Source organism: Entelurus aequoreus, linkage group LG28 (genome assembly GCF_033978785.1).
Source record: "Entelurus aequoreus isolate RoL-2023_Sb linkage group LG28, RoL_Eaeq_v1.1, whole genome shotgun sequence".
Classification (NCBI taxonomy): domain Eukaryota; kingdom Metazoa; phylum Chordata; class Actinopteri; order Syngnathiformes; family Syngnathidae; genus Entelurus; species Entelurus aequoreus.
In genome coordinates this window covers 32,664,425-32,678,698 of record NC_084758.1, presented here as the reverse complement: position 1 = coordinate 32,678,698, position 14,274 = coordinate 32,664,425, and the positions used below count along the sequence as shown (strand labels likewise).

At 30.6% G+C, this 14,274-nt stretch overlaps 1 protein-coding gene across 5 annotated transcripts in view; it reads right to left on the bottom strand.

Annotated features, from left to right (window-relative positions):
* LOC133644865 (glutamate receptor 2) overlaps nt 1-12,702 on the bottom strand; it is a 132,067-nt gene extending 119,365 nt beyond the window's left edge. For all 5 annotated transcript variants that reach the window (XR_009824848.1, XM_062039610.1, XM_062039611.1 and 2 more), the window contains exons 1-2: nt 12,515-12,702; nt 12,232-12,372 (exon numbers count right to left, since the gene is read on the bottom strand). Coding sequence is in view for 4 of the 5 variants with exons in the window: in XM_062039610.1 (XP_061895594.1) it covers nt 12,232-12,372; nt 12,515-12,599 (226 nt within the window). In the remaining variant the exon portion in view is untranslated. The remainder of the gene's footprint in view (nt 1-12,231; nt 12,373-12,514) is intronic.
* Nucleotides 12,703-14,274: the final 1,572 nt, after the last annotated feature.

The window sequence follows — 14,274 nt, the reverse complement described above, 5'->3', positions numbered from 1 at the left end:
CATATCTACATGTCACATATCTACATGTCACGTATCTACATGTTATGCATCCACATGTTATTTATCTACATGTTACATACCTACATGTTACATATTTACATGTTATGTATATACATTTTACCTATCAAATGTTACGCATCTACATGTTACATATTTACATGTTGCGTATCTACATGTAGATACATAACATGTTACGTATCTACATGTAGATACATAACATGTTACGTATCTACATGTAGATACATAACATGTTACGTATCTACATGTAGATACATGTTATGTAGCTACATGTTACATATCTACATGTTACGTACCTACATGTCGATACATAACATGTTATGTATCTACATTACATGTAGATACATAACATGTACATACATGTTACGTATCTACATGTTATGGCAACGTGTTGGCTGAGTGACGTCAGTGAGTGAGTGGGCGAGTAAAGAGAGAGAGAGAGAGAGAGGTAGCGCATGCACTGTGCAGTAGAGTGATGAACGGGTCCAGCTGTGTCCCGCAAAACTAATAATAAAGCAACAAGATTATCACGAAAGTGCAGCTTAGCAGACCCATTGACGGGTAAAGTGAAGCGTTAACCCGACAAAAACATTTACCCTGGAAGGGAACGTCTGCCCTGTGCTGCTGGTCTGCACCGGACCGAACAGCAGGACAGGTGTAACAACAACATTATCACCTGTCACGTTTTAAAACTCCTTGTGCAGATCTAAATGTTCATTATTTAAATGTTGACCTAAGTTTGAAGCAAACGTGTTTTAAAGCAGCTGTTGTAAGAGTAGCGTATGTGTGCTCCTTTAAGAACGGCAGTATGTGGGGTGAGTGACGCGAGTAAGTGAGTGGGCAAGTTAGGAGAGGTAGCGCTAGCGTGTGATAGCCTGGTGAATGTCCGCTTGTGCCCTGTGGGAATGATAAAAAAAGTGACCAAGTTGTAACTAATCCACGACCTCGTCTCTCCGACCAAAGGGCGGAGTAAAGGTAAAGTGAAGGGTGTTACCATCGGCCCTGGAGGCAACGTCTAACCTGCTCTCCTCAACCACGGTGACAAGCAGGAAAGGTGTAAAACAGCACTTCTTTAAAGTGTCACCTTTGTTGTGAGTTTTGAAGCACAAGTACCTGCGGCATTATTTCAAAGGTGGTATAGTACCGATTTCAATTGATTAGTACAGCGATACTTTATTAGTACCGGTATACCGTACAACCGTAATATCTATACGATATATTGCCAAAAGTATTTGGCCACCTGCCTTGACTCACATATGAACTTGAAGTGCCATCCCATTCCTAACCCATAGGGTTCAATCTGACCTTTTGCAGCTATTACAGCATCAACTCTTCTGGGAAGGCTGTCCACAAGGTTGCGGAAAGTGTGTTTATAGGAATTTTCCACCATTCTTCCAAAAGTGCATTGGTAAAGTCACACACTGATGTTGGTGGAGAAGGCCTGGCTCTCAGTCTCCGTTCTAATTCATCCCAAAGGTGTTCTATCGGGTTCAGGTCAGGACTCTGTGCAGGCCAGTCAAGTTCGTCCACACCAGACTCTGTCATCCATGTCTTTATGGAAAGTCGGCGACCTCTTTGCACTATGCGCTTCAGCATCCGCTGACCCCTCTCTGTCAGTTTACGTGGCCTACCACTTGGTGGCTGAGTTGCTGTTGTTCCTAAACTTTTCACTTTTCTTATAATAAAGCAGACAGTTGACTTTGGAATATTTAGGAGCGAGGACATTTCACGACTGGATTTGTTGCACAGGTGGCATCCTATGACAGTTCCACGCTGGAAATTAGTGAGAGCGGCCCATTCTTTCACAAATGTTTGTAGAAACAGTGATTAGGACACCTATGTACTGTATGTATATATATATATATATATATATATATATATATATATATATATATATATATATATATATATATATATATATATATATATATATATATATATATATATATATATATATATATATATATATATATATGTCTTAATTAGATTATCCAAAAAAATAATATGTATGTGTGGGAAAAAAATCACAAGACTATTTCATCTCTACAGGCCTGTTTCACGAGGGGTTTTCCTCAATCCTCAGGAGATTTTCTCCTGAGGATTGAGGAAAACCCCTCATGAAAACCCGTCATGAAACAGGCCTGTAGAGATTAAATAGTCTTGTGATTTTTTCCCACACATACATATATATATATATATATATATATATATATATATATATATATATATATATATATATATATATATATATATATATATATATATATATATATATATATATATATATATCCTAATTAGATTATCCAAAAAAATAGTGCTCGATACCACGGTAGAGCGTAATACGTATGTGTGGGAAAAAATCACAAGACTATTTCATTTCTACAGGCCTGTTTCATGAGGGGTTTTCCTCAATCCTCAGGAGAAAATCTCCTGAGGATTGAGGAAAACCCCTCATGAAACAGGCCTGTAGAGATGAAATAGTCTTGTGATTTTATATATATATATATATATATATATATATATATATATATATATATATATATATATATATATATATATATATATATATATATATATATATATATATATATATATATATATATATATATATATATAAAATTGTGATGGATTAATCGCATTTTGTCCATAGTTAACTCAAACTGTATTGTGATTAACCACAGAAAGATCCATCCATCTATTTTCTATCGCTCATTCCCTTCGGGGTTTGAAAGACGTAATTTTTTGCCATTAATAAGTATACATCGGACAGATCCTTTTTAAAGTTGTTAATACCGTGACTGTAACATCAATGTATAAACAGAACCGCAATCGCAACTCGACAAAAGTCACAATTTTATGAGAAAACTTTCAAATGTTGGCAATGTTATAATAATAATCGGATTTATACTTGGCAAAACGATGACAAAAGTCATCATTTTACTCCAAAAATGTCACTATTTTACAAGAACAACAAAACATTGGCAACATTGCGATAAAAGTCTGAATTTTATATGACAAATGTCACCATTTTGCATTAAAAAGTAATATTTTTACAAAACAATTTTACGAGCAAATATTGCAATATTACCGAAAACAGAAAGAATATGAGAAATTGTTCCCAACTTTATAAAAAAAAATCGACACATTGTGAGAAAAAGACTGCTTTTAGATCATTTATTTAAATTTGTTGTTTGTAATTGTTTTTTAATCTTCATTATTTACTTCAAGTTATTACAGTATGTTTCATATTTATTTAAAAAAAAATTACATTAATTTTGGCCAAAGGGGGCGCATTTCAATTTCTTACACACACTTGTTATTTCATATGTTGACCAGAGGGGGAGCACTTTCAAAAGCGACACACAGTCAAAGTAAAAAATCCCTCCTTTTTGGTACCACACTCATGTTGATAGATGTCACCACCAATGAAACATTGTCTATTAGATGCAATGTTATTGGGAGCATGATTTATGTCATCACTTGTTCACACCTCCTCATATGGAAGATACTTTTCCTTCTTCATGTCTCAACAAGGGTACATACACAAGAAAACACACACACACTTCCATAAAATGTTATTGATGGAGGAATGTATCATCCTCCCTGACACGTTGAATCGCGGAAGCTGCAATATGACATATTTTTTCCTACTTAGCAGTCTTATTTTTCTGGACAAAATAACTAAAACATTTTTTTTTTTAAATGCACATTTAGCACCTTGGCAACAACTGTGTGAACCCACAAAACCCCAAGAATAGCAGGAAACGTGTCTTGCATCATCACATAAACAGGCTAAAACAGTCAAACTTTTCTCACTGTCTCACATTAAAACATAGTAGCGTAGTAGACCTAAGTATTCATTAAGTACCAGCATAATGACAACATTAGAATACAGTAGTGTAGTAGACCTAAGTATTCATTAAGTACCACCATAATGACAACATTAAATACAGTAGCGTAGTAGACCTAAGTATTCATTAAGTACCAGCATAATGACAACATTAGAATACAGTAGTGTAGTAGACCTAAGTATTCATTAAGTACCACCATAATGACAACATTAGAATACAGTAGTGTAGTAGACCTAAGTATTCATTAAGTACCAGCATAATGGCAACATTAAATACAGTAGTGTAGTAGACCCAAGTATTCATTAAGTACCACCATAATGACAACATTAAATACAGTAGTGTAGTAGACCTAAGTATTCATTAAGTACCACCATGATGACAACATTAAATACAGTAGTGTAGTAGACCTAAGTATTCATTAAGTACCACCATAATGACAACATTAAATACAGTAGTGTAGTAGACCTAAGTATTCATTAAGTACCACCATAATGACAACATTAAATACAGTAGTGTAGTAGACCTAAGTATTCATTAAGTACCACCATAATGACAACATTAAATACAGTAGTGTAGTAGACCCAAGTATTCATTAAGTACCACCATAATGACAACATTAAATACAGTAGTGTAGTAGACCTAAGTATTCATTAAGTACCACCATGATGACAACATTAAATACAGTAGTGTAGTAGACCTAAGTATTCATTAAGTACCACCATAATGACAACATTAAATACAGTAGTGTAGTAGACCTAAGTATTCATTAAGTACCACCATAATGACAACATTAAATACAGTAGTGTAGTAGACCTAAGTATTCATTAAGTACCACCATAATGACAACATTAAATACAGTAGTGTAGTAGACCTAAGTATTCATTAAGTACCACCATAATGACAACATTAAATACAGTAGTGTAGTAGACCTAAGTATTCATTAAGTACCACCATAATGACAACATTAAATACAGTAGTGTAGTAGACCTAAGTATTCATTAAGTAGCACCATAATGACAACATTAAATACAGTAGTGTAGTAGACCTAAGTATTCATTAAGTACCACCATAATGACATCATTAAATACAGTAGTGTAGTAGACCTAAGTATTCATTAAGTACCACCATAATGACAACATTAAATACAGTAGTGTAGTAGACCTAAGTATTCATTAAGTACCACCATAATGACAACATTAAATACAGTAGTGTAGTAGACCTAAGTATTCATTAAGTAGCACCATAATGACATCATTAAATACAGTAGTGTAGTAGACCTAAGTATTCATTAAGTACCACCATAATGACAACATTAAATACAGTAGTGTAGTAGACCTAAGTATTCATTAAGTACCAGCATAATGACATCATTAAATACAGTAGTGTAGTAGACCTAAGTATTCATTAAGTACCACCATAATGACAACATTAAATACAGTAGCGTAGTAGACCTAAGTATTCATTAAGTACCACCATAATGACAACATTAAATACAGTAGTGTAGTAGACATAAGTATTCATTAAGTACCACCATAATGACATCATTAAATACAGTACTGTAGTAGACCTAAGTATTTATTAAGTACCACCATAATGACAACATTAAATACAGTAGTGTAGTAGACCTAAGTATTCATTAAGTACCACCATAATGACAACATTGAAATACAGTAGTGTAGTAAACCTAAGTATTCATTAAGTACCACCATAATGACAACATTAAATACAGTAGTGTAGTAGACCTAAGTATTCATTAAGTACCAGCATAATGACAACATTAAATACAGTAGTGTAGTAGACCTAAGTATTCATTAAGTACCACCATAATGACAACATTAAAATACAGTAGTGTAGTAGACCTAAGTATTCATTAAGTACCACCATAATGACAACATTATAACACAGTAGCGTTGTAGACCTAAGTATTCATTAAGTACCAGCATGACAACATTACAATACAGTAGCATAGTAGACTTAAGTATTCATTAAGTACCACCATAATGACAACATTAAATACAGTAGTGTAGTAGACCGAAGTATTTATTAAGTACCACCATAATGACAACATTAAATACAGTAGTGTAGTAGACCTAAGTATTCATTAAGTACCACCATAATGACAACATTAAATACAGTAGTGTAGTAGACCTAAGTATTCATTAAGTACCACCATAATGACAACATTAAAATACAGTAGTGTAGTAAACCTAAGTATTCATTAAGTACCAGCATAATGACAACATTAAATACAGTAGTGTAGTAGACCTAAGTATTCATTAAGTACCAGCATAATGACAACATTAAATACAGTAGTGTAGTAGACCTAAGTATTCATTAAGTACCACCATAATGACAACATTAAAATACAGTTGTGTAGTAGACCTAAGTATTCATTAAGTACCACCATAATGACAACATTATAACACAGTAGCGTTGTAGACCTAAGTATTCATTAAGTACCAGCATGACAACATTACAATACAGTAGCGTAGTAGACTTAAGTATTCATTAAGTACCACCATAATGACAACATTAAATACAGTAGTGTAGTAGACCTAAGTATTTATTAAGTACCACCATAATGACAACATTAAATACAGTAGTGTAGTAGACCTAAGTATTCATTAAGTACCACCATAATGACAACATTAAAATACAGTAGTGTAGTAGACCTAAGTATTCATTAAGTACCACCAAAATGACAGACTTAAAACACAGTAGCGTAGTAGACCTATGTATTCATTAAGTACCACCATAATGACCAACATTAAAATACAGTAGCTAGTAGACCTAAGTATTCATTAAGTACCACCATAATGACAACATTAATTACAGTAGTGTAGTAGACCTAAGTATTCATTAAGTACCACCATAGTGACAACATTAAATACAGTAGTGTAGTAGACCTAAGTATTCATTAAGTACCACCATAATGACAACATTAAATACAGTAGTGTAGTAGACCTAAGTATTCATTAAGTACCAGCATAATGACAACATTAGAATACAGTAGTGTAGTAGACCTAAGTATTCATTAAGTACCACCATAATGACAACATTAAATACAGTAGTGTAGTAGACCTAAGTATTCATTAAGTACCACCATAATGACAACATTGAATACAGTAGTGTAGTAGACCTAAGTATTCATTAAGTACCACCATAATGACAACATTAAATACAGTAGTGTAGTAGACCTAAGTATGCATTAAGTACCACCATAATGACAACATTAAATACAGTAGTGTAGTAGACCTATGTATTCATTAAGTAGCACCATTATGACAACATTAAAATACAGTAGCGTAGTAGGCCTATGTAGTCATCAAAAACAAGAATATTTCATATTTGTAACCACTGTAACATCACACACAGTTTGAACGGTAACACTGTGTTTGAATATTTAATGAAGGGATTTGTTTGGGGTCTAACATTAGATGGAGTCTGCACAGTTTTTCTTAAATAACTAATTTAATTCATGTTTATAGGTGGAGTAATAAAGTTCACTTTCAAACATTTTTTTTCAAAATAAAGTGACAATTTTACGAGTTTTAGTAGGGCGACGTCATCTTTTTGCCTTGACAGGTGTGCACGTTGGTGATTTTTAGGTGGCTTGCTTATTTTGTCTTTTTATTAATATTTTGTCACAAAATATGTTGCCAAAAAAGGTCAGCAAAATGTGAGCAACAATTGGACGCCGCTGCTTATTGCATGATTTTTTCCAACTTGTTTGTTTGAATATGAGCGTTTGCACTTTGCAGCATGTTGTGAGGAAACAGGAAGTGACAAGAGCGGTGCATTAAGACAGAAGATGACTTCCCTTATGTAAAAAACATGACGGCAATAGGCGGTATTACAAGAAATGGCATTTGATTGGACGGCGGCACGCACCAATCACAAACCTTTGATTTAGGTTGAAGGCACTAGTTGCCTAGCAACCAAACACATAAAAAGAAAACAAGCATTCATGCCACCTTTTTGGACTATTTCCTCAGCACAATAAGAGCACTGAAAATCATCTTAAAATTAGGCACTATTCAGTAATAATAATAACATTGAACGTTTGAAAAATAATGTAAGAAAAGAAAACAGAATTAAATAACAAGAAATGCTATTATTTTCATATAATGCATTAATTAAATATATATTACTGATGGTTATGATATAAAGGAAACAAAGTAAAACATAAAATGTTTTAAAAAATAACTAATAATACAAACATGGAAAAATAATAACTCTAAAAAGACAATAATAATATTACTGCATATCAGATGGCAACATACTGTAAATAATAATACGCATAAATAAATATTTGCTATTATAAATGATATAATTAGCTAAACAAAAAAGGTGAAAATGAAATAGTCTTTTTAAATGATATAATATTAAATAACGTTCAAATGAAAAGGCCCTAATTATGATAATAACAAAATAATATTTGTTTTCATGCTTGATTTAATGAAGGGATAAATAAGAAAAACATATGTTGGAAAAATGCAATACAGTACTCTATTTAAATAATAAATATTTTATATACATATTTATTATATTATTTTAAATATTTAAAAACAAATGAAATGTTTGTTTTATTCAAATAACACACAATAATGAAATTGATAAAAAATAATGATGAATGATGAAAAGAAAGATGAAAATGAAATAGACTTTTTAAATGATATAATATTAAATAACTTTCAAATAAAAGGGCCATAAATAATGATAACAAAATAATATATGTTTTCATACTTAATTTAATTTTCCTGAGGGAACTCTCCTGAAGGAATCAATAAAGTACTTTCTAGCCATCGATCTATCTATATATCTATTTAATGAACTATAAAATGAAAGGATAAATAAGAAAAAAATGTTGGAAAAATGCAATACAGTACTGTATTTAAATAATTACATATTTAAATATTGTATTATATATCTAAATATGTTATATACATATGTATTATATGATGTTTTATTATATTACATATTTAAAAAATCTGGGATGAGGTGGCGACTTGTCCAGGGTGTACCCCGCCTTCCGCCCAAATGCAGCTGAGATAGGCTCCAGCACCCCCAGCGACCCCGAAAGGGACAAGCGGTAGAAAATGGATGGATGGATATTTTAAAAATATTTAAATGTTTGTTATTCAAACAACACATAATAATGACATTGATAATAATAATAATGATGAATGATGAAAAAATGATAAAACAAATAATAATAATAATAATAATAAAGAAAACCTGCAAATATATGTGTAAAAAAAATGCATGTGATAATAAAATATTAAGAAGTTAAGATTTAAGATATATTAAATAACTTTAAAATAAAAGGGCCATACATAATGATAATAACAAAATAATATATGTTTTCATACTTAATTTAATCAACTATAAAATGAAAGGATACATTTACAAAAATATGTTGAAAAATGCAATACAGTACTGTATTTAAATAATTACATATTTCAATATTTTTATATATAAATATGTATTATATTATATTTTATTATATGACATATTTAAAACATATTTAAATTTTTGTTATTCAAATAACACATAATGAAATTAATAATAATGATGAAAAAATACTAAAACAAATAATAATAATAATAATAATAATAATAAAAATAAAGAAAACCTATAAATATATATGTGTAAAACTTTAAAATAAAAGGGCCATACATAATGATAATAAAAAAATAATATATGTTTACATACTTCATTTAATGAACTATAACATGAAAGGATAAATAAGAAAAAAATATGTTGAAAAATGCAATACAGTACTGTATTTAAATAATTACATATTTCAAGATTTTAGATATTGTATATAAATATGTATTATATTATATGTTATTATATTACATATATAAAACATTTAAAAGTTTGTTATTCAAATAACACAATGAAATTGATAATAATATTGATGAATGATGAAAAATAGTAAAACAAATAATAATAAAGAAAACCTATAAATATATATGTGTAAAAAAATAATGCATGTGATAATAAAAGATGAAGATATAACATATATTAAATAACTTTAAAATAAAAGGGCCATACATAATAACAAAATATGTGTTTTCATACTTCATTTAATGAACTATAACATGAAAGGATAAATAAGAAAAAATATGTTGAAAAATGCAATACAGTACTGTATTTAAATAATTACACATTTCAATATTGTATTATGTATACATATTTTTTATATTATATTTTATTATATTGCATCTTCAAAACATATTTAAACGTTTTTTATTCAAATAACACATAATGAAATTGATAATATTAATAAATGATGAAAAAATAGTAAAACAAATAATTATAATAATAATAATAATAATAATAATAATAATAATACAGAAAACCTATAAATATATATGTGTAAAAATAATGCATGTAATGATAAAATATGAAGAAGTTAAGATATAAGATATAATATTAAATAACTTTAAAATAAAAGAGCCATACATAATAATAATAATAACAAAATAATATATGTTTTCATACTTAATTTAATGAACTATAACATGAAAGGATAAATAAGAAAATATGTTAAAAAATGCAATACATTACTCTTTTTAAATAATTACATATTTCAATATTTTATTATATATACATATTTATTATATTTTATTATATTACATATATAAAACATTTAAATGTTTGTTATTCAAATAACACATAATGAAATTGATAATATTGATAAATGATGAAAAAATAGTAAAACAAATAATAAAGAAAACCTATGAATATATGTGTGTAAAAAAATAATGCATGTGATAATAAAAGATGAAGTTAAGATATAAGATATAATATTAAATAACTTTAAAATAAAAGGGCCATACATAATGATAATAACAAAATAATCTATGTTTTCATACTTCATTTAATGAACTATAACATAAAAGGATAAAAAAGGAAAACATATGTTGAAAAATGCAATACAGTACTGTATTTAAATAATTACATATTTCAATATTTTATTATATATACATATTATATCATATTTTATTATATTGCATCTTTAAAACATATTTAAACGTTTGTTATTCAAATAACACAATAATGAAATTGATAATAAAATTGATGAATGATGAAAAATAGTAAAACAAATAATTATAATAATAATAATAATAATAATAATAATAATAATAATAATAATACTAATAAAGAAAACCTATAAATATGTATGTGTAAAAAAAATAATGCATGTGATGATAAAATATGAAGTTAAAATATAAGATGTAATATTAAATAACTTTAAAATAAAAGGGTCATACATAATAATAATAACAAAATAATATAGGTTGGTATACTTAATTTAATAAACTATAACATGAAAGGATAAATAAGAAAAAAATATGTCGAACGATGCAATACAGTACTCTTTTTAAATAATTACATATTTCAATATTTTATTATTTATAAATATGTATTATATTTTATTACATTACATATATAAAACATATTTAAATGTTTGTCATTCAAATAACATAATGGAATTGATAATATTGATGAATGATGAAAAAATAGTAAAACAAATAATAAAGAAAACCATTAAATATATATGTGTAAAAAAATAATGCACGTGATAATAAAATATGAAGATATAAGCTATAATATTGAATAACTTTAAAATAAAAGGGCCATACATAATAATAACAAAATAACGTCTTTTCATACTTCATTTAATGAATTATAACATGAAAGAATAAATAAGAAAAAATATGTTGAAAAATACAAACGTTTAATTACATATTTCAATATTGTATTATATATACATATATTTATTATATTATATTTTATTGTATTGCATCTTTAAAACATATTTAAACGTTTGTCATAATAATGAAATCGATAATAATATTGATGAACGATGAAAAAATAGTAAAACAAACAATAATAATAATAACAAAGAAAACCTATAAATATATATATATATATATATATATATATATATATATATATATATATATATATATATATATATATATATATATATATATATATATATATATGTGATGGATAAAAAACGTCATCGCTTCCAAAGACGCTTTTCAAAGGTGATCACGTGACTTAAAATGGCCCCGAATTTGATTAAGGAGTGAGGATGAGGTCGTTGGCAACGCTGAAGATGAATGACATGCGGCAAGTTGGGTGATGAAGGAATGGAAAAGGTGATCGTTACCATGGAAACCAACTTTACAGCCCACCTCCTCCTCCTCCTCCTCCTCCTCCCCACGCCCCCCCCCCCCTCCCGCCCCCTCCTCATCTCCATGTTTGCAGACAATACCACTCATCATCACCCCCCCAATCACTCGCACACGCACACGCACACGCTGCATGCGCGCGCACTCACAGCAATTGGTGACGGCGAAGCTGTTGGCCACCTCCAGGTTGTCGATGTGCGGCGTCAGGCGGAACTCGGCCGTGCCGAACTGGACCATGCCTATCCTGAAGGCGCTGTACTCCTGGTCCGCGCCCCTGGGGAAGAGCCCCCCTGCGTGGGAGAGACGCGCGCCATGTCAGCTCAAACGCAATGCGCATCGCACAAAAACCCGCGTCCTCACCCACGTTTGGCGCACGGACTTTTGGACGATGGTTGCGAGCAACATTTAGTCTTACATCTGGCGCCCACTCACCGATTTGCACGCTGGGCGAGCCTCCGTGCGCGCACCCCCACAGGACGATGAGAAACGACACGGACAGATTGACCATCTTCTGCATGGTGGATGGTCCAAATATTCCTCCAGGAGGAGGAGGAGGAGGATGGAGAGGAGGATGGAGGTTAGATCCGACACATCTCCGCAGACGTGGATCCGTGCACCAAGCAAAATAAAACACAAAAGGTGTTTTTTTTGTGATTTTTTTAAAAGAAGGAGGATTAAAAAAAAAAAAAAAAGAGTCGAGGAATGGATCCTTGGTAGCGACGGAGCTCTTCTCCTCCTCACCGCGGATGTTCCTCACTCCGAGTGCGGCGCTGCTCTCAGCATCCACCCCGCCAAGAGAGGGAATGCTCGGCAGCAGCAGCGAGCGGCCGAAGATTGCCGAGAGGGAGCCGAAGCCCGGCGAGTCGGCGCGTGACGTCACCCGACGCGCTGCACAGCAGAAGACGTGAGCATCTGTTCGCCTCGTATGGACGGCAGTGCCTCGTGTTGTCCAGCAGACGGCGCTAAGTTGGGGGGAAAAAAAACACAAAATTATAATAAAAAAAAACCAAAAACATTCTTGCTCTTTTTTGACCATCTTTGCTGATTTATGACAAAAATATACACAGGTCGATTAAAAATATCATATTTGACATACATTATTATTGGCCCGCCACCTCTCCATGTCCATTTTTTGCTGGGTGTGGCACTCTTAACCGTTGCCACGGAAACGGCAAAACATGGCAGTTCCCCTGATGTCCCTTAGTTCCTGCTTTAAACATTTGAATTTATTGGCCGAGCAGCAAAAATAATCGACTAATTTAATGAATAAAATAACGTTATTCTTTGATATTTGATAAAAACGACGTATTCTATATTGCACAAACACTATTTGCAGAGATTTAAATTAAAATACACATACATATATATATATACACACACATACATATATATGTGTGTTTATATATATATGTGTGTTTATATATATATATATATATATATATATATATATATATATATATATATATATATATATATACACATACATACACACATATATATATATATATATATATATATATATATATATATATATATATATATATATATATATATATATATACACATACATACACACATATACATACATACATAGGTACATACGTATGTATATATATATATATATATATATATATATATATATATATATATATATATATATATATATATATATATACAGTATGTATGTACATATCAGTGGTTCTTAACCTTGTTGGAGGTACCGAACCCCACCAGTTTCATATGCACATTCACCAAACCCTTCTTTAGTGAAAAATAAAATGTTTTATTTTTTTTTGTTCAAATTCGAGACAAAGTTATCTTTTTTTTTTACTAATGCACAAAATGAACCGTGCATGAACATCACCTTGTTCAAAGAACAAAACCCACACAGTGCATGAACTCACAACAAATGACACACTTTCAAATCAGATGGAAAATTAGAGGGAACTTTGTTTGGGGGGTATCCATAATACTTAGACTTAGACTTCCTTTTTATTGTCATTCAAATGAACTTTACAGTACAGATACGCCGATAGGGAGAAGTTTATATTTACACGATTGATTGATTGAATGAAACTTGTATTAGTAGATTGCACCGTACAGTACATATTATGTACAATTGACCACTAAATGTTAACACCCCAATACGTTTTTCAACTTGTTTAATTAAGACGGGGTCCACCTTAATCAAT